The following is a 22,904-nucleotide window of genomic DNA, read 5'->3' on the forward strand; positions in this document are numbered from 1 at the left end:
ATCTCTTGAACTTACTGGTGGCCAATGTTATGTACAGGAACCAGGTCTTGTCTACACACAGAGAAAGAAGTCCTTGTCAAACTCCTGCTCCTGCCTACTGTCACAGTGAGGTCCATAATCAACTGGACATACTATTCACCTATAGGAACCCTTTGCCCATGACTTAAAAGGGTTTTCCTTTTTAGCTTAATAAAGCTTAAAGGGGTCCCTCATCCACAGGATAGAGGAAAAGTGCCTTATCGCAGAGGGTCCCGTCGGTCTACCATAGTTCCATTCACTTATGTGGGACTGCTGGAGACAGCGCCGAAGAAGAGAATGGCGGTCATGCATGTGCACCACCAATCGATTTTCATCGTTGACTCTGGGACCTCCATTTTCGTGTTTGCATGGGATCTCAGCTGTCGGACCCTTCGCGATCAAACACATCACACTGACTTGTCCCCTTCTCAGTGTGATGTGTTTGATCGCGAAGGGTCCGACAGCTGAGATCCCATGCAAACACGAAAATGGAGGTCCTAGAGTCAACGAGGAAAATCTATTGGTGGTGCACATGCATGCACGTGGCCGCCGAGGCCAGTGAATGGCTGCAGAAGATGACGATGGTCCTCATACTATAGGGGTTATCCAACCCTATAATGACCCCCCCCCCCATTGCCCATCGTATACATTATACTTGCCTGCTCCCCGGCACCCGCTTGGCTCCGAATCGCTGTACGGTCGCTGCTGCATCTCCCCGCCAGCCAATAGCAGGCCGTGACAGGAACGAGCCTCCCTAGCATCGCGGGTGATGCAGCAGCGGCCGTGCAGGGATTCGGAGCGAAGCAGGCAAGTATAATGTATACGGGGCGGTCATTTGGGACAGTCATTATAGGGTTTGGATAACCCCTTTATCATTTAAGTTGGAGAATTTGGGGCATCTAAACTCTGTCCCCTGAACACACTCTGACTCTGCCCGGGAACGTCCCAAATTTGCCGGGACTGTCTATAAAAAAAACGGGGACAGTCCCAGCAAATGCGAGGCAGCTGGCAACTATGGGCCCATACGGTAGATGTACAAGGCCTCGTTGTTTGCCTACTTAATTAGTTCATTTGATCGCCACTGTTTTGCCAGGAGTGGATCGGCCATCAGAATATGATGTCATGGAAATATCTGCACTATTTCGTTTCGGTCGGATTATAGTCGCTGACTACACAGTGACGTGTGAATAAGGACAAAACATGTTCCAGTTGCCAATAGCAACCAGAATTCTTTTTATATATATATATATATATATATATATATATATATATATATATTCCTCAGCCAATCAGATGCCAGCTTTCATTTTAACAGTACTGGATACAAAATGAAAGCTGGTATCTAATTGGTTGCTATAGGAAACCGCTCCTTTGCCCGTACGAGGCCTATGCTCGGTAAACCTTGGCTGACCGCACAGTATTATAATGCTATTACTGTTTGGTACTGTTTATACCTGGGTGTATAGCGAAACTCCAAGCACTATTCTGGTCTATTTGCATAGCCACGCCCCCTCACCGGCAGGACGCGAGAAGCGTGATGACGTACACGGCGTAGGCTCCCCGTAGCCTGGTCAGGTGGCCTGAGCGCTCGCCTGTGACACGGACACCGACACCGACACCGACACCCTGCTGCCCCGGGGCGGCGGGGACCTGCTCTTCCCCCTGTGGAAGGTAACGTGGGGCCAAGGCTTTGGTTTTGCAGCCAGTAGCGCTGTGAGTCCCAGAATGCATCGGGAGGCGGAGACTGCAAAGCATCCTGGGACTTGTAGTTCTTTCACGGCTGTTTCTGGGTGTACGTGTATGGGCTGGACGACACCGGGGCTGGAATTTGAGCAGTTTAATAATTGTGTTTCCAACTCCTGCAGAGTACCCAGTAATCCGGCACTGGTGGTCGCTGAGCTGCCAGACTAGTGGAAGTGGGCAAATACAGATCACCAGCAGGAGCCTCCCAGTACCGGGCCATATACAGGATTACTGGTTATTGAAGTAAGTGGTTAATGCTGTGCACCAGTATCAAATACAATGGGCCATATTCACTAATACTGATAACAGCAGTGCACCAACCCTCATCATCTATGTATCTGGAGCGCCGCGGCACGTTACCGGGCAGATAAGTGGCCATGTTTTCTATTAAAGGAGTGGGACGGCTTGTAGCTATAAAGCCGTAATTCCTTCTCCACCCCCAAAAATAATGATGTTGCGGTTGATTAATATATTCAGTTTGAATCCCGTTATTTAAAGTGCAACTACACCAGAGTTACACTATACTATACTCCAGAGCTGCACTCACTATTCTGCTGGTGCAGTCACTGTGTACATACATTACATTACTTATCCTGTACTGATCCTGAGTTACATCCTGTATTACACTCCAGAGCTGCACTCACTATTCTGCTGGTGCAGTCACTGTGTACATACATTACTTATCCTGTACTGATCCTGAGTTACATCCTATATTATACTCCAGAGCTGCACTCACTATTCTGCTGGTGCAGTCACTGTGTACATACATTACTTATCCTGTACTGATCCTGAGTTACATCCTGTATTATACTCCAGAGCTGCACTCACTATTCTGCTGGTGGAGTAACTTTTTACAGACAGAATGTAAATCACCAGAGCAGTTTCTGTGCTGAACAAGTAGCAGGACCCGAAGAACCCTTTTAATAATGGATGTTCATTACTTTGATTCTACCTTTTCGTAATTCATCTACTTCTATTTCTTTTTTTATTTTTAGTGTTCTCTGCTCCGTGAAAAATGAGCGGCTCCAAGCCGGACATCCTGTGGGCCCCCCACCACGTGGACAGGTTTGTGGTGTGCGACTCTGAGCTCATCCTCTATCACATAGAATCCAGGGCCAACGCCAACTCCGAACTCAAGGCGGGATCTCTACGACTGTCAGAGGAGACCACCGCCACCCTCTTGGCCATCAACTCGGACACGCCCTACATGAAATGTGTGGCTTGGTACCCAAAATACGACCCAGAATGCCTCTTGGCGGTTGGCCAGGCGAATGGCAGAGTGGTGCTGACCAGCCTGGGCCAGGACCACAACTCCAAATGCAGAGATCTGATCGGTAAGGAGTTTGTCCCTAAACACGCCAGGCAGTGCAACACCCTGGCCTGGAATCCCCTGGATAGCAATTGGCTGGCCGCTGGCTTGGACAAGCACAGGGCCGACTTTTCCGTATCGGTCTGGGACATCAGCAGCAAGTACACCCCCGACGTCACTGTCCCCATGGAGAAGGTCCGCCTTTCCACCGGTGACAACGAAACAAGCTTGGTGGTGACAAAGCCCCTGTATGAACTGGGCCAGAACGACGCCTGCCTGTCCCTCTGCTGGCTCCCTAGGGACCAGAAGTTGCTCCTGGCCGGGATGCACCGTAACTTGGCCATCTTCGACCTCCGAAACACCAACCAGAAGATATTTGTGAACACCAAAGCGGTGCAAGGCGTGACCGTGGACCCCCACTTCCACGACAGGGTGGCTTCATTCTTTGAAGGACAAGTGGCTATTTGGGACCTTAGAAAATTTGAGAAGCCGGTTTTGACCCTTACGGAGCAGCCCAAGCCTCTGAGCAAAGTCGCCTGGTGCCCGACCAGGACTGGGTTACTTGCCACCTTGACCCGGGACAGTAACATCATCAGACTGTACGATATGCAGCACACCCCCACACCCATCGGGGACGAAACGGAGCCCACGATAATAGAGAGGAGCGTCCAGCCTTGCGATAATTACATTGCCTCCTTCGCTTGGCATCCGACCAGTCAGAACCGGATGGTGGTGGTGACCCCCAACAGGACCATGTCCGATTTCACAGTGTTTGAGCGCATCTCTCTGGCCTGGAGTCCCACCACGTCGCTGATGTGGGCGTGCAGCAGGCAGCTCTACGAATGTACGGAGGAGGGGAAGGACAGTTCCCTCGAGAGGGATATCGCCACTAAGATGAGGCTCAGGGCTTTATCGCGGTACGGCCTGGACACAGAGCAGGTCTGGAGGAACCACCTGCTGGCGGGCAAGGAGGACCCGCAGCTTAAGTCTCTCTGGTACACCTTGCACTATATCCTTTAAAGGCCAAGGTGCTAAAAATTCTGCAAGGAGATTCCAATTTTTATTAAAAACTTGGGTGACAACCAATATAGCCACCCCGGAGTTGTCAGACTGGTAAATTATGGCGTTAGGCCTCTTTTACACGGGCGTTGCCGGAGCGTTACGGAAACACCCGCGATTTTTCCGCGCGAGTGCAAAACATTGTAATGCGTTTTGCACTCGCGTGAGAAAAATCGCGCGTGTTTGGTACCCAAACCCGAACTTCTTCACAGTCACAGAAGTTCGGGCTTGGGATCGGTGTTCTGTAAATAGTATTATTTTATCTTATAACATGGTTATAAGGGAAAATAATAGCATTCTGAATACAGAATGCATAGTAAAACATCACTGGAGGGGTTAAAAAAATAAATAAAAAAAATTTAACTCACCTTAGTCGACTTGTTTGCGGCCCGGCATCTCCTTCTGGCTTCATCTGATCTCTGTGCGGCAACAGGACCTGTGGTGACGTCATTCCGGTCATCACATGGTACGTCACATGATCTTTTACCATGGTGATTCACCATGGTAAAAGATCATGTGACGTACCATGTGATGACCGGAGTGACGTCATCAAAGGTCCTTGACCTATAATTAATGCTCACCACAGGTCCTATTCAGTAAAGGGGACAGAAGTAGATGCCGACATCGCGATCAAGTGGATTAAGGTGAGTTAAATGATTTATTTTATTTTAACCCCTCCAGCGCTATTGTACTATGCATTCTGTATTCAGAATGCTATTATTTTCCCTTATAACCATGTTATAAGGGAAAATAATAATGATCGGGTCTCCATCCCGATCGTCTCCTAGCAACCGTGCGTGAAAATCGCACCGCATCCGCACTTGCTTGCGGATACTTGCGATTTTCACGCAACCCCATTCATTTCTATGGGGCTTGCATTACGTGAAAAACGCACAAAGAGGAGCATGCTGCGATTTTCACGCAACGCACAAGTGATGCGTGAAAATCACCGCTCATGTGAACAGCCCCATAGAAATGAATGGGTCAGGATTCCGCGCGGAAAACTCGCTCGTGTGAAAGGGGCCTTAGGCTAGGGCTCTATGGCGTCTTGGGTCACGCAACACGAAGGGGCGTTACTAAACGCATTCGCTGTAGTCACGAGCTGCTGGATTACGACTTTTCTGTATGTTCACGTGGCCTCACAGCGTCCTTCAAATACTGCGATGCATCCACGTCAAGAAGTGATTTCTCCCTTCTTGAGGCGGAGTTTGTGGCCGGGCAGCCGCCTTCGTATTGGCCCCATTCGGGTGGTCAAAATCTGTGGCATGACGAGCAGATCCACTGCACAAATCCAAAGGGTCAGCCGTGGATTTCAGCCACGGCTTCCACAGCGATACATGTGTTGTTTTTGGCTGTGTGAACATATCCTTAGTTGTGTACGACTGTGGCCCGTTAGTGGTTTAGGTGGTCCAGTTTGCAGACATCACAGTGGGCAACGCTGGAAGCCGGAGGCTCTGTCTATCGTGTAGCAGCATTCACTTGGGAGCTGGGCTGCAGCACGTCCTCGCCACGGTGGACGGGGCCTTCAGCTTCCACCTCCTTCCACTGTTTCCAGAGCTGATAAACAGATGGTCGGTGGGGGTGTCGAACCCTCACCAGTCTTATATTGATGACCTATCGTCAGTATCCAAGAGGTGGACAACCCCTTTAAGGATCAGCAGATAATTCATTGCAGAACTGAATATTCCTCCCATACATGCGAAAGGGACTTTTTCCCAGATTCGTAGATTTCTGCATGAAACCTGCTGAGTGTGAACCTAAATTCTTAAAGGGGTTTTTTCCGACATACAAAATCCACGGCTTAATCGGGTACATAAGCCATAAATGTCTATGAACGCCAGGAGACCCACCATAGAAAGCATTAGTGCGCAGGGGACTCGGCTGCAGCGCCGTCATCCTGGGCAATGGTGGAGGTCCAGGGCGTTCACATACTGATCAGTCGGACATTGGTGATGTATCTTCTCCATATACTGTCAGTGTTATGGTAGGATATTTCCCCAGTGTTTAATATTGATGACTTATCCTCAGGTGAGGTCCACCACCCTGCACCCGCCTCACAAATCCGCTGTGGTGCGCCTGTGAGCGCTGCAGCCTCCTCCCAGCTTACCAAGCACAGCGCCGTACGTTGGATAGTGGCTGTGCTTGGTATTGCAGCTCAGCCACAATTATTTGAAAGGTCATGTGACCAATGAACATGACATCACTGGCCTAGCCGGAGGTGTCGGGAGTCGGGCCCCACCGATTAGGGTATTACGCAACCCTGTTAAGGAGTAGGGTCTATTAAAGGCCCTTTTACATGGGACGTCGATCGGGTGGAAGCGTCGTCTAAACACCCCAGCTGATCTATCGCAGTCGCCAGCACGTTCCTCCATGTAGACAGCGAATTCGCTAGCAACAATATGCAAACGGTGTGAGGGAAGAATGATCGTACATGTGATCTTTGCCCCTCACAATTTCCATCGTTCTGCAACGAGCGGCGATTGGCTTCTTCTATTATTGATTGGTGCTCGTTCAGCCCGTTAAAGGGACCCTTAGAGGAGGGGCCACTTCCTGTTACCCTAAGAGTGGAGTGCGGTAGCACCCAACGACAGTGCCCAGAACTCCGGGCAAACCCTTGCCGTTAACCATGTAGAGTGGATTTGGGCCTCTTGCTGAATGCAAGCCTCCTGATGTGCATACTGGGGGTAGTAGTAGCGACGTCCTACCTGTAGTGTTGAATCTGAGGCCCATGAGCCTTCAGCAGCACAGAATATACTCAGCAGTTTTAGGCTCTACGGCGCCACCTAGTCCAGCATTTTTATAATATACAGTAATAAGTTCCGTGCTGTAAGCCAGTAATAGGAGCCTGGAGTCTACAACTCCCAGCATGCCCCTGTAGTCTCTCATCTGGTCGCTGACCACCGCTATGGACATGTCTCGCCCATCCACACACGACAGTGATGTCGTATGTTCTGTATGACACACGTGTACTTTTTTTAAATTTCCTATACCCGTTAATACTTATGAAGCAGTACGCTGAAGACATAGAGCAGAAATCTTCCAGCAACAAAGGATCGTTGGTTTACGCCGGGATCAAGGCGATAGTGAAATCCTCGCTGGGTAAGGAGAGATGAGTGTGCGGATCATACTGCCGGCTGGGTGGCGGTGTTGTGTCGTTGGCTGCAGGCAGACCACCTGATGGCTGAAAATAGTCACAGAATTTTGTGTACTCGTCTGATCATCATAGATCAGCGGCGCCATAGTCTTCTCTCCACACTACACCCTAACACACTCCTAATAGTAGGGTGCAAAATGACCATGAAAGGGGTTAGGATAGTCCATCGGTGTATGATCACTGGGGTGAAGTGGACTGAGCTGCAGTGCCAGACATATCGGCACAGTCGTAGGGCGCTACAGTGAAGACGCCGCTGCTCCTTTCTTCTGCTTATCAGTAGAGATCCCAGTGGTTGGACACCGACCAATCCTACATTGATATAGCCCGTCCTATGGCTTACTTAGGTTTTCCAAGGCCCAACGGGTCCTACAAACGCCCCTGTAGAAGAAAGTTTGTAATATACCCACCACCGTGAAGCTGCGCGGATCGGCCGCTCAGGATCCCAGTCTCCTGCATTTGCCGACATGGTGTCTTTTATCAGGTGTCCAGTTTGGTCAATGGACGGGGACGTCCCTTCTGCTGTGAACCATTCCTCTGCCTGACGCATGCACAAATTAGGTGGATTCAGGAGTTTGCACATGCGCCTGGGAGAGTAATAGCTCTAGTCCCGTCCGCAGCAGAAGTGACGTCCCCGTCCATTGACCAAACTGGACGCCTGCTAAAGGACATTCCAAACTTTTGTCCAAAGGCAGTATATGGAAAAGTGGGTTGGCGGGATCCACGGTTTCCTGGAAAACCAATTTAAAGGGGTTGGCCCATCTTACACGAGCCACCAAAGTGAAGCAGAGCCGACCGCGCATGTGCAGCTGCCCTGAAAATATCGGACCTTGGTGGCATATCCTAGTTAGATGCCACCACGGTCTGATATTTGCAGGGCAGCTGCACATGCGCGGTCACTCTCTTCTTAACTTTGGAGATGGGACCTGCACCTCTCAGACATTGGGGACATATCCTAGCAATGTGCCACCTGAGACGGGCCAACCCCCTTTAATTCTGTAGTATCAGGATGAAAGAAGCAAGGCTGTATAGATCAGCAACAATAGGTTTCCAGATCTGGAATCCCAAAAATTATTTCATTCACTATTTTACAGTCCTCAGAGCTGAAATCTCCCAGCCTTCCATGATCATTCAGTGGCTGCACAGAGCATTCGCTGGGGATTTGCCTTCTAGGTCATTTTTTTTCTTCTTTTTCATACCGGGTACTGGATATAATTGTGAGAACCTCTTCAGAAGTGTTAGGCCCCTTTCACACGGGCGAGTATTCCGCGTGGATGCGATGTGTGAGTTGAACGCGTTGCACCCGCACTGAATCCTGACCCATTCATTTCTATGGGGCTGTTCACATGAGCGGTGATTTTCACGCATCACTTGTGCGTTGCGTGAAAATCGCAGCATGCTCTATATTCTGCGTTTTTCACGTACGCAGGCCCCATAGAAGTGAATGGGGCTGCGTGAAAATCGCAAGCAAGTGCGGATGCGGTGGGATTTTCACGCACGGTTGCTAGGAGACGATCGGGATGGAGACCCAATCATTATTATTTCCCCTTATAACATGGTTATAAGGGAAAATAATAGCATTCTGAATACAGAATGCATAGTAAAATAGCGCTGGAGGGGTTAAAAAATAATTTAACTCACCTTAGTCCACTTGATCGCGCAGCCGGCTTCTGTTCTGTCTCCTTCTTTGCTGATCGTAGGAACAGGACCTGTGGTGACGTCACTCCGGTCATCACATGATCTTTTACCATGGAGATGGATCATGTGATGGACCATGTGATGACCGGAGTGACGTCACCACAGATCAAGTGGACTAAGGTGAGTTAAATTATTATTATTATTTTTTTAACCCCTCCAGCGCTATTGTACTATGTATTCTGTATTCAGAATGCTATTATTTTCCCTTATAACCATGCTATAAGGGGAAATAATACAATCTACAGAACACTGATCCCAAGCCCGAACTTCTGTGAAGAAGTTCGGGTTTGGGTAACAAACATGCGCGATTTTTCTCACGCGAGTTCATAACGCATTACAATGTTTTTCACTCGCGCGGAAAAATTGCGCGTGTTCCCCCAACGCACCCGCACATTTTCCCGCAACGCCCGTGTGAAACCAGCCTTAGGGATTCCCTTTCACTGCCAGCAAGCAGAGATCTTGCAAATTAAAAGACATTGCATCAAATGTACCCTAACAGTCTGCGATGTGTCCGTTTCACAGGGACGACAGAAAGCGTCTGCTGCAGCTGGAGCGGCTCCGACCGGCAGGCAGACGTGGTCCATTACGTGAGCCCAGAGCGGAGTTTGGCGCTGCAGCTTTGCGGCTGGAGAAAGAAAGGATCGGACGCCGATATCGGATTGTTCCTGACCTCGTTGGAACAGGAAGGCGAATGGGAGAGAGCGGCGGCCATCGCGTTGTTTAACCTGGATATCCGTCGTGCCATCCAGATCCTGAATAAGGGGGCGTCCACCGGGAAAGGTTAGAGCCTATAATCTCATTGACTCCTTTATCACCTCACCCTTTACGAACAGGTTTTCTCAGTGCAGGTGTGGGTGGCATATCTCCAGGAATTGGCACCAGTGTCCTATCGATGGTGGTCTGACCTCGGTGACCCCTGCCCAATGCTGTGAAGGGCAGTGGCATTAGGAAAGTATGTGCCTCTTTGTCTTCTGTCAGCTCACAAAGCCAAGCAGGAGGCTTTCTGAGCTGATAGAAGACAGAGGCAGAGGCACTTCATTCTGGGGTCCTGGAGGGCAGATCACTAGCTTAAAGGGGTTATCCAGGTAAATATAACGATGACCTATCCTCAGGATAGGTTATGGCAGTGATGGGCAAACTGCGGCTCTCCAGCTGTTGTAAAACTACAAATCCCATCATGCCCTGCTGTAGACTGATAGCTGTAGGCAGACTGGGCATACTGGGAGTTGTCGTTTTACAACAGCTGGAGAGCCGTAGTTTGCCCATCCCTGGATTATGAGTATCACATCGGCGCAGGTCCGAGTCCTGGCACCCCAGTCCTCCAGCTGTTATAGGGAGTCGCTGTGTTCACCAAAGCTCTAGGGAGTGCAGCCGGCTGCCGACAGCTCTCCAAGCACATCGCCGTACATCATATATCGGTTGCGCTTGGTATTGCAGCTCAGTCCCATTCACTTCAATGGAGCTAAGCTGCAACTAGGCCACGTGACCGACGTATGATGACGTCACATGGCATAGGAACAGGCTGCAGTGCTCATGGAGCGCCCACCTCTTCTAATTGCCGATGGGCAGGGGTCAAATCCAGAGGACAGGTCATAAATATAAATGACCAGATATAAGCCCATGGAGGGTATTTGGATGCACGCCGCCCTCCCAGGTAGTATCTCTGCCATCTGCGCCATCATCATTATCGTCATTCAGGAGATTCAGCGTTCCTAATGACTTACCTTGATATTTTTTGATACAGGAGATCTGAATCTCAATGTTGTAGCCATGGCGCTCTCCGGATATACAGACGAAAAGAACTCTCTCTGGAGGGAGATGTGCAGCTCCCTCCGAAATCAGCTGAGTAACCCTTACCTTGCCGTCATGTTTGCGTTCCTCACCAGTGACCCCGGCTGCTACGACACCGTTCTGGTAGGTTGGTTTCATCACAGGAGAACACAACTTGTCAAATGACCCAGCAGAACTTGGAAGAGGTTAGTAGTCAGAGTAGTCGAAGCCTGCACGTCGGTGATTGTGGGCGTCTCAAAGGAACCAAGACATGTCTTTAATAACAACTTGACCCTTCACGATCCCTCACTGTTCATCAAGACAGCTCCTGCCCCAAGGACGTTTACCGTTCTAATACAGACCTGCGCGTCTCCATGGTTACAGACTACAAACAAACCCCATGTAGTCAGATCCTGCAATTAGCTGTCCCCCCTACTTCTTGATAACCTCCCGAATAGCAAAGCAAGAAGTAGGTGGACAGAAAGTGTGGCTGCAAGTTCAGACTACACAGGGCTTGTTTGTAGTCTGGAACCACAGAGACAGAAGTCTGTATTGGAGCTGTAGGGACAAAACAGTAGGAGTTTTCTTTCTTTTTTTTTATGTAGACTGCACAAAATTGCTTCATTTTTTTAATTTTAAATAAATAAAAAAAATCCTTGGTGGCAAAAGTATAAAGTGGGTTTTGGGCATGAGTAATATAGTATTAATATATATATAATTTATTAATATTTATTATTCATGCTCTGCCTTCGCGTTGTATTTGTAATAACTCAACATTATAAAATCTCTGTGCAGCCAATCATGTTGGATGTATATGGGATCCATGGATCGGATTAGATCGCTATGGGGATCAGTGGGACAGAAGGAGGCCATGGATGTCTATGGTATGTACTAAGAGAGGTTCTCATTTCTTCTCATTCTTTCAGTTTGAATGCGCCATGGCTGTGAGGGATCGCGTGGCCTTCGCCTGCTTGTTCTTAAATGACGCTCAGGTGAGACATCAAAAACTTCAAGGCATTAAAAAGTCACAGGGTATTAACCCTTTAAGAAGTGGGCCTATTTGGGGCCTCTCCATAACTTCGGCGCATCCGGCGCCAGTTCTAACTGTAAGACCGCTTCCTCGCTGTCTTACATTTATCCATTTTCTACGCCTAAAACAGGCGTAGAAAATGATGAATGAGACGGTCCTGCCTTCCCCGCCCCCACACCACACTCACAATTTTAGACCTGGCGTGAGAGAGGTGGGGGTTTAGGGAGTCGCAGAAATCTTTGCTTGAAAGAAAGACACCTAATTAAGGCGTGTTTTCGATTAATAAATGATCTTTATTCTGTGGCTTGCTGTGATTATAGCGATATCAAATATACAGTGCATCTGAAAACTCTTCAGACCCTTTTCACTTTTTTTACATTTTGTTATGTTGCTCCTTTATTCAAATTTTGTAAAAGGGAAAACTTAAATTTTTCTATCATTCTGCACGCAATCCCCCATAATGAGAAAGTGAAAACTGCATTTTTAGAAATTTTTGCTTTTTTTTTTTTTAAAAAGGATTAAAAAAAAATTCGCCTGGACATGAGTATTCAGACCCTTTTGCTTTGACGCTTGACATTTAGCTCTGGGGCCTCCCATTTCTCTGGATCATTACTGCGATGTTTCTCCCCCTTGATTGGAGTCACCTGTGGTAAATTCAGTTGATTGGACATGATTTGGAAAGACACAGCCCTTTATCAGTCTTTATAAGATCTCACAGCTGACAATGCATATCAGAGCAAAAAACCAAGCCATGAGGATGAAAGAACTGCCTGTAGAGCTCAGAGACAGGATTGTGTGGAGGCACAGATCTTGAGAAGGGGACAAAAACATTTCTACTGCATCGAAAGTTCCCAAAAGCACAGTGGCCTCCGTAATTCTTACATGGAAGAAGTTTGGAACAACCAGGAATCTTCCTCACCAAACTGAGTAATCAGTGGAGAAGGGCCTTTGTAAGAGAGATGACCAAGAACCCAACGGTCACTTTGGTTGAGCTCCAAAGATCCTGTTTGCAGATGGGAGAAACTTTCAGAAGGTCAACCATCACTGCTGAACATGGGCTTATAGCAGAGTGTCCAGAAAGAAGCATCTCCTCAGTAAAAGCCACCTGGAGTTTAACAAAGCGCCTGAAGGACTCGGGCTGTAAGAAACAAGATTCTCTGGTCTGATGAAACCAAGATTGAACATTTTGGCCTCAATTCTAGATAGCTGGAAGTTATGAATAAACGTCCGACTGGCTTGATCCCAAACTAAGGAGCATAAAGGTGACCCCTATAAAACCCTAAGAGCTCACCCTGACTGCTAAGCACATACAAGGGTCTCAGAGGTAGATGATTGCATGTCCACGTACCTAAGACTGAAAACCCTATAATAGTGAGGGGACACGACCCCCGGCTCCCTGCACTTTATACGGAGGGAGTCAGGGTCACCTAGAATCAAGCCAGAAAGTAAACACAATACATGAAAGGACTTATCTGAACAAGCAGCATCAGAAGCCTCCAGCAGTGAACACTTCAATCCAGGAAGTAGTATAAACCGCAAAGTGAGGCAGTATGGGAGGGAATATAAAGGAAAGAGGATTAGTCTAAATAGGTGACACCTGGGAGAAGGAATTGAGATGAGAAAGTGAAACCAAAACAAAGAACATCATGCAAGAGGTAGAGAAGGACGTCTGTCAGACCTTCTCACAGAACTGGCGGTGACAGCATGGTGGTGGCAGCATCATGCTGGGGGGACAGGGAGACTGGTCAGTGTGGAGGGAAAGATGAATGGAGCAAAGTCCAGAGGTATTCTTAATAAAAACCTGATCTAGAGTGTTCTGGACCTCAGACTGGGCCGAAGATTCACCTTCCAACCAGACAATGACTCTAAGCACACGGCCAAGACAACACAGAGGCTTAGGGACAACCCTGTGAATGTCCTTGAGTGGCCGAGCCCTGAACCCAAACATCTCTGGAGAGACCTGAAAATGTCTGTCCACCTATGGCCCCCATCCAACCTGACAGAGCTTGAGGGGATTCGCAGAGAGTCCCCAAAGGGGCTTCAACTAAATCCTCATTTAGTGCAAGATTTTAGTTTTTTCTTTTCAATAAATTAGTAAAGATTTCTAACATTCTGTTCTCACTTTCTCATTATGGGGGACTGAGTGCGGAAACATGGGAAAGCTGGATTTTTTTTAATTTTAGCACAAGGAGCAACATAAAATATGAAAAAAGTGAAAGGCTCTGAAGACTTTCTGAATGCTCTGTATTTTTTATGTTCTAGTACTTTTGCTGAACAAAGAACCTATTTTATTAGAATGCATTTTTTTTTTTGTGTTTCTGCTTTTCATTTTATTAAAGTTTATTGATCTTAATTTCACTTTTCTTTTGATCACCTCTATCGTGCATTGGAATATTGGGTATTTGTGTTACTGGCAGAGCGTAGTAAGCTTTCATCCGTGGCAGACCTGGGGTATTTTGTAAGGTCCCCGGCGGCCATGGTAACCCATTGGCATCATGTGATCCTGTCACGAGGCACCAGTGGGGTGACAGAGGAGCCTCCTTTCACTGTGTTAGACATTTTGGTTACAGCAATAGCTATGGATTGTGGCATCTAAGGCATTCAATTGCCAGGATTGGAGTTATCTCCAGTCCCAGCAGATCCAGTAGAGGCATGGCTGCATATACTGGCCGTACCCATGAGATCATTGTGATCGATACCTCACAGCATTAAGGGGTTAAAGAGTATGAAAGCCAGTAATGATGCCTGTAAGTAAGTAAACCAGTAGTCACCAGTGTGAAGATTTAGTATTGATGATGATGATGATGACATTTGGTGGAGCAATGGGTGTCCCTTGTGTGAACCATCTGTCTCTACCGCGCAGGGTTATACGCGGTGGTATATACATGTGCATGGAGCTGTGATAGGTGCAGATATTCAGGAATAGAAATCTCTGCACAGTGCCAAAGGGCTAACATTTAAACTCTCTATAGACTGGTTTTATTCTGGAAATCGCTGGCGTTGGGCCGTGATTTCCTCTCGTGTGACACTTTTAATTGTTGCAGTTAATTAAGTACATTGACAAGCTGACGCAGGACATGAAGGACGTGGGGAACCTCGAAGGGATCGTCCTGACCGGACTGACAAAGGATGGAGTAGATCTGATTGAAAGCTATGTGGATAGGACAGGTGACGTGCAGACGGCGAGTTACTGCATGCTACAGGTAAGTACTGTGATCTACCTAAATCGGATTGGCCATAGACCTTAAAGGGGAATTTTCCCAGGGGGCTGCATGAGCCATCCCCACCACCGGCTGGTGGAAGTTTTTGGGGATGTATTTTGCGCTGCTGGCCGCAGTATTTTGTGATGGACTGTGGTATTTGGCTCTGTTGGGGCGGTATAATGTGCCACAATATGGTCATGAACGGATCCGCTTGTATTATCTTTAACATACCCAAGACGGATCAGTCATTTACTCCACTGAAAGTCAATGGGGGACGGATCCGTTTTCTATTGTGTCAGAGAAAACAGTTTGGGGGCAAAACTGAAGCGTTTTTTTTCCGGTATTGAGCCCCTATGACGGAACTCAATATCGGAAAACTTAAACGCTAGTGTGAAAGTAGCCATACCCAGTGTGTTACCATTTAGTATGTACGGGTGACTTGCATTATTCCTTCCCATGTGCATAACCTTACATTTGTCAGTGTTAAACCTCATCTGCCACTTCTCTGCCCAAGCCTCCAATCTATCCAGATCCATCTGTCGGTATACTGTCCTCTGTAGTATATATACAGTATACTGTCCTCTGTAGTATATATACAGTATACTGTCCTCTGTAGTATATATACAGTATACTGTCCTCTGTAGTATATATACAGTATACTGTCCTCTGTAGTATATATACAGTATACTGTCCTCTGTAGTATATATACAGTATACTGTCCTCTGTAGTATATATACAGTATACTGTCCTCTATAGTGTATATATACAGTATACTGTCCTCTATAGTGTATATATACAGTATACTGTCCTCTATAGTATATATACAGTATACTGTCCTCTGTAGTATATATACAGTATACTGTCCTCTGTAGTGTATATACAGTATACAGTATACTGTCCTCTGTAGTGTATATACAGTATACTGTCCTCTGTAGTATATATATATGTATATACAGTATACTGTCCTCTGTAGTGTATATACAGTATACTGTCCTCTGTAGTATATATACAGTATACTGTCCTCTGTAGTATATATACAGTATACTGTCCTCTGTAGTATATATATATATATGTATATACAGTATACTGTCCTCTGTAGTATATATATATATATATATATATATATATATATATATATGTATATACAGTATACTGTCCTCTGTAGTATATATACAGTATACTGTCCTCTGTAGTGTATATACAGTATACTGTCCTCTGTAGTATATATACAGTATACTGTCCTCTGTAGTATATATACAGTATACTGTCCTCTGTAGTATATATACAGTATACAGTATACTGTCCTCTGTAGTGTATATACAGTATACTGTCCTCTGTAGTGTGTATATATATATATGTATATACAGTATACTGTCCTCTGTAGTGTATATACAGTATACTGTCCTCTGTAGTATATATACAGTATACTGTCCTCTGTAGTATATATATATATATATATGTATATACAGTATACTGTTCTCTGTAGTGTATATACAGTATACTGTCCTCTGTAGTATATATACAGTATACTGTCCTCTGTAGTGTATATACAGTATACTGTCCTCTGTAGTATATATACAGTATACTGTCCTCTGTAGTATATATACAGTATACTGTCCTCTGTAGTGTATATACAGTATACTGTCCTCTGTAGTGTATATATATATATATGTATATACAGTATACTGTCCTCAGTAGTGTGTATATATATAGTATACTGTCCTCAGTAGTGTGTGTATATATATATATATATATATATATATATATATATATATAGTATACTGTCCTCTGTAGTGTGTATATATATATAGTATACTGTCCTCAGTAGTGTGTATATATATACAGTATACTGTCCTCTATAGTATATATACAGTATACTGTCCTCTGTAGTATATATACAGTATACTGTCCTCTGTAGTATATATACAGTATACTGTCCTCTGTAGTATATATACAGTATACTGTCCTCTGTAGTATATATACAGTATACTGTCCTCTGTAGTGTGTGTGTATATATATATATATATATACAGTATACTGTCCTCTGTAGTATATATACAGTATACTGTCCTCTGTAGTATATATATATATATATGTATATACAGTATACTGTCCTCTGTAGTGTATATACAGTATACTGTCCTCTGTAGTGTATATACAGTATACTGCCCTCTGTAGTGTATATATACAGTATACTGTCCTCTGTAGTATATATACAGTATACTGTCCTCTGTAGTGTATATACAGTATACTGCCCTCTGTAGTATATATACAGTATACTGCCCTCTGTAGTATATATATACTGTCCTCTGTAGTATATATATACTGTCCTCTGTAGTATATATACAGTATACTGCCCTCTGTAGTATATATACAGTATACTGCCCTCTGTAGTGTATATATACAGTATACTGTCCTCTGTAGTATATATATACAGTATACTGTCCTCTGTAGTGTATATACAGTATACTGTCCTCTGTAGTGTATATACAGTATACTGTCCTCTGTAGTGTATATACAGTATACTGTCCTCTGTAGTGTATATACAGTATACTGTCCTCTGTAGTGTATATACAGTATACTGCCCTCTGTAGTGTATATACAGTATACTGTCCTCTGTAGTGTATATACAGTATACTGTCCTCTGTAGTGTATATACAGTATACTGTCCTCTGTAGTATATATACAGTATACTGTCCTCTGTAGTATATATACAGTATACTGTCCTCTGTAGTATATATACAGTATACTGTCCTCTGTAGTATATATATATATATGTATATACAGTATACTGTCCTCTGTAGTGTATATACAGTATACTGTCCTCTGTAGTGTATATACAGTATACTGTCCTCTGTAGTGTATATACAGTATACTGCCCTCTGTAGTGTATATATACAGTATACTGTCCTCTGTAGTATATATACAGTATACTGTCCTCTGTAGTGTATATACAGTATACTGCCCTCTGTAGTGTATATACAGTATACTGCCCTCTGTAGTGTATATATATACAGTATACTGTCCTCTGTAGTATATATACAGTATACTGCCCTCTGTAGTATATATACAGTATACTGCCCTCTGTAGTGTATATATACAGTATACTGTCCTCTGTAGTATATATACAGTATACTGTCCTCTGTAGTATATATATACAGTATACTGTCCTCTGTAGTATATATATACAGTATACTGTCCTCTGTAGTGTATATACAGTATACTGTCCTCTGTAGTGTATATACAGTATACTGTCCTCTGTAGTATATATACAGTATACTGTCCTCTGTAGTATATATATACAGTATACTGTCCTCTGTAGTATATATACAGTATACTGTCCTCTGTAGTATATATACAGTATACTGTCCTCTGTAGTATATATATACAGTATACTGTCCTCTGTAGTATATATATACAGTATACTGTCCTCTGTAGTATATATACAGTATACTGTCCTCTGTAGTATATATATACAGTATACTGTCCTCTGTAGTATATATATACAGTATACTGTCCTCTTCAGTGTTAATTACTTTAGAGTTTAGTGTCATCTGCGAAAATTGATATTTTACTGTGCAAGCCTTCTACAAGATCATTAATAAATATATTGAAGAGAATAGGGCCCAATACTGACCCCTGAGGTACTCCACTAGTGACAGTGACCCAATCTGAGTATGTACCGTTAATAACCACCCTCTGTTTTCTATCACTCAGCCAGTTACTTACCCACATACAGACGTTTTCTCCCGGTCCGATCATTCTCATTTTATATACCAACCTTTTATGTGGTACAGTGTCAAATGCTTTGGAGAAGTCCAGATACGCGACATCCATTGATTCGCCGCTGTCAAGTCTAGAAATTACCTCCTCATAGAAACTGATTAAATTAGTTTGACATGACCGATCCCTCACGAAGCCATGCTGATATGGCGTTATTTGCTTATTTCCGTTGAGATGCTCTAAGATAGCATCTCTCAGAAAACCTTCAAACAGTTTACCCACAACAGATGTTAAACTTACCAGCCTATAGTTACCAGGCTCTGTTTTTGGACCCTTTTTGAATATTGGCACCACATTTGCCATGCGCCAATCCTGTGGGACATTCCCTGTCAGTATAGAGTCTGCAAATATCAGAAATAAGGGTCTGGCTATGACATTACTTAATTCCCTTAGGATACGGGGGTGTATGCCATCTGGTCCTGGCGATTTGTCTAGTTTGATCTTTTTAAGTCGCTGTTGTACTTCCTCCTGGGTCAGACAGGACACTTTTAATGGCGAATTTTTTTTTTTTTTTTGAATCAAATCGTTTTTATTAAACAATAAATACATATTATAACATAATACAATACGTTGACTTTTTCTTTCTTTACATTATCCACAATGCGGATTCAGTGAACAACATTACTCATATGTATATCACCACTCAGTATTATCATGAATCCATACAATACATATACCTTTGCTAAAACATATTATGGGCAAAAAATACCAAAAACTTGACCTTTCTAAACTCCCTCCCCCCCTTACCCTACCCTAACCCCCCAACCCTAACATTGGTCTTGACCATCACATGTCTATATAACCACGTGGGTATTAGATAACCATTCAGTCCACATTTTTTCGAACCTCTGAGGGCACCCTCTCTTCACAAACACCCCTTTTTCAAGTACCAGCATGTCATGCACCTTCCGTTCAAACTCACTCAGTGTGGGCGGACTTCCCTGGATCCACCTCATAGCAATCAGTTTCCTGGCCACATATAGCAATCTCCCCATAGCGACCCTAACCGGTTCATTCCCTCCAATTTCAGACACATACCCCAGAATACACACCTTAGGATCTTTTTGAATTCTTAATGTCAATTTACTATTAATCATCTCTACAACTTCCTCCCAATAATTACCAACTACTGGACAAGACCACAACATATGTAACAAGTCTGCACCATCTTCCATACACTTTGGGCACTTGTCATCACCTCTTACTCCTATCTTTTTCAGGAACACCGGTGTTTTGTACACTCTGTGTATAATAAATAGTTGGGACAGTTTGCCCTGTTCACTTAGAGACACCTTGGGGACTGCTTCTAAAATATCTTCCCACATATCCTTAGACATATCCCCCACATCAGCCTCCCACTTTTTCATTCTTGAAAGCGGATATCCCTCTAAGAATTTTTCCATTAGAAGAGCGTACACCTGTGATATTAACCCTCTTTTTCCCCCTCCCGACGGAAGAACAAGCTTATGGACCACCTCCATTTGAGCTATCTCACATCCCTTCCGCATCGTGACCCCAAGGGCATGTCTTATTTGAAGATATTTATAAAACCACTCCTTGGGGATATTAAATTCCTGCTGCAGGTTTTGAAATGACCTACATGTCTTATCCTTAATTAATTGTCCAATTCTCGTCACTCCATAAGTTTCCCAGTTCCTAAGTCCTGGTATGGCCAATAGTTCTGGCAACAAGTGGTTCTTTCCAATAGGGGAAAGTTCACTAATACCTCCCACTCCTCTTAGCAGCTTCACTTTTGCCCAAACTTTTTTCATGAGTTCAATCAGAGGAAGTTTTTCCCTCCCTGCATGCATTCCTAAACCTTCCAGAATGCCCATGAGGTCACGACTGCCCAGCCAATGCTGCAATATCTGCCCAGTCATATCCGGTGCTTGTAGATCAATCCATCCCTTAAAATGCTGACATTGGGAAGCCAAAAAATAAATCCATGCGTTAGGGACAGCTAAGCCCCCTTCCGACTTAGAATACTGCAATGTCTCCAGTTTGATCCTAGCCTGTCCATACTTCCAAGTAAGATCTCTAAATATAGAGTGAATTTTCTTAAATCTATCCAGAGGGATCCAAACTGGAGCATTATTCAGTATATATAACAGTTGGGGCATCATAACCATTTTTAAAAGGTTAACTCTACCTACCATCGAAAGAAAGAGCCTACACCATGACCTCACTTTAAGCCTAAAAGTAGCTAGCAAAGGGGATAGATTTAGTTCTTCAAAATCCGCTAGTCTCGGTGTTATATGTAATCCCAGATATTTAAATTTATCCACCCAGGGCACCAAACTGTCTACTTGTCTGCCTGTCAGAGCTTGCCCGTCAATTGGCATCAAAGAGGATTTCTGCCAGTTTATCCGTAGTCCGGAAAAGCTACCAAATCTGTCAATCAATGCCATGGCCGCATCCAGGGACGCACCAGTATCGCCCAAGAAAAGTAGGGTATCATCAGCGTACATAGCCACTTTATTATGCAGTTCACCATATCTAAACCCCTCTATACTTGTAGATAAGCGAATATGCGCCGCCAACGGCTCTATTGCAAGAGCAAACAATAAGGGCGACAGTGGGCATCCCTGTCTGGAACCCCTGGCGAGGGGAAAACAGTCTGATAATCCTCCATTGGCTCTAATTCTCGCCTTAGGGCTAGAATACAGAACCTGTACCCACTGAATGAACCGTTCACCAAAGCCCATAATTCTCAGGACCCCCCACAAATACCTCCATTCCACACTATCAAACGCCTTAGCGGCGTCAAGCGCAAGCAAGGCCCTGTCACCACCATTGTCCGCCGGAATATTTAAACTAGTGTACAGCCTACGAAGGTTAATAGCCGTCGATTTTCCTGGCATAAATCCCGTCTGGTCCGGATGTACTATGGTCAGAATTACCTTGGACAGCCTGTTCGCCAACACCTTCGCCAGTAGCTTAACATCAGCCGTGAGAAGTGAAATTGGCCTGTAGGAATCCGGTATTTTAGGATCCTTCCCAGGCTTAGGCAGAACCACAATTATAGCTTCCTGCATCGAATGTGGTAACGAACCTGCCTCCAATGAGTGCTCAAACACCTTAAGTAATTCAGGGAGTAATATCCCCTGCAGCTTTTTGTATATCTCTACTGGGAGACCATCAGCTCCAGGGGCCTTACCACTTGCCATGTCCCCAAGTGCAGCTTCCAGTTCCTCGAGTGTAATCGGCTCCTCTAGCCTCTCTCTATCTTCTTCTGACAGCACCGATAACTGCGCCTCCTCTAGGAAATCCTTCAGGGCCTCATCAGAACTAGATCCAGTGGAAGTATATAGAGATACATAAAAGCTTTTTAAAATTCCTAATATTCCTTTTGTGTCCTGACAACTGTTCCCCCTGTCATCTCTCAACTCCTGAATACAGGAGGAGCCTCTCTGAGCCTGCGAGACCACTGACAACAGATGACCCACCTTCTCTCCTTCCTCAAAAGATCTCTGACGGTAAAAGCTTCTCTTTCTATCTGCGGCCTGTACCAGATGACATCTCAGCTGCTCCTGAGCAACCTCCAGCGCCTCACTACTAACCATGGTGGGGGATCTACTAAACTCTCTCTCAGCCTCGGCCACTAGTACATGCGCCTTGACATCCGCCTCTCTGGTCCTGGATTTATGTTTGTTGATTTCTTTCATCAGAACTCCCCTCAGAAATGCTTTCATGGCGTCCCATACACCTGGTATCGAAGCCGACCCTGTATTGATATCAAAAAATTCCTTAATTTCCATAGAAATCCCAGATAGGTCACCCAACACATTCAACCAATGAGGATTACACTTCCACAGCCTCGGTCCCTGTCTGAGCACCCCCAGGCACAAGTCAATCTGCACCAGAGAATGGTCAGACAACGACCGAGGATGATAAACAACATCCCTAACTAGTGGTAGCATTATGTCGTTAACAAGGGCCAGATCTATACGCGATAGTGAATGGTGCGTGGCGGATCTACATGAATATTCACGCTTATCCGGGTTACGCCATCTCCATACATCTTGTACTCCTACCTCACCCAAAATATTCCTGAGAGCCGCACTCCCCGGTGAACCACCTGCTCCCTCCACCCGGCATCTATCTAGGGAGTCATTCATCGTGCAATTAAAGTCCCCAACC

At 45.0% G+C, this 22,904-nt stretch overlaps 1 protein-coding gene across 2 annotated transcripts in view; it reads left to right on the top strand.

Moving 5' to 3' along the window:
* Positions 1 to 1,546: 1,546 nt before the first annotated feature.
* MIOS (meiosis regulator for oocyte development) overlaps positions 1,547 to 22,904 on the top strand; it is a 34,574-nt gene continuing 13,216 nt past the window's right edge. Inside the window, exons 1-8 of one of the 2 annotated variants that reach the window (XM_040431239.1) lie at positions 1,547 to 1,689; positions 1,884 to 2,004; positions 2,757 to 4,079; positions 7,130 to 7,228; positions 9,501 to 9,758; positions 10,723 to 10,892; positions 11,675 to 11,740; positions 14,823 to 14,981. In XM_040431239.1, the coding sequence (XP_040287173.1) occupies positions 2,777 to 4,079; positions 7,130 to 7,228; positions 9,501 to 9,758; positions 10,723 to 10,892; positions 11,675 to 11,740; positions 14,823 to 14,981 (2,055 nt within the window). In that variant the 5' untranslated portion in view covers positions 1,547 to 1,689; positions 1,884 to 2,004; positions 2,757 to 2,776. The remainder of the gene's footprint in view (positions 1,690 to 1,883; positions 2,005 to 2,756; positions 4,080 to 7,129; positions 7,229 to 9,500; positions 9,759 to 10,722; positions 10,893 to 11,674; positions 11,741 to 14,822; positions 14,982 to 22,904) is intronic. The other variant, XM_040431240.1, reaches the window with a different exon arrangement.

Source organism: Bufo bufo, chromosome 5 (genome assembly GCF_905171765.1).
Source record: "Bufo bufo chromosome 5, aBufBuf1.1, whole genome shotgun sequence".
NCBI classification, from domain to species: domain Eukaryota; kingdom Metazoa; phylum Chordata; class Amphibia; order Anura; family Bufonidae; genus Bufo; species Bufo bufo.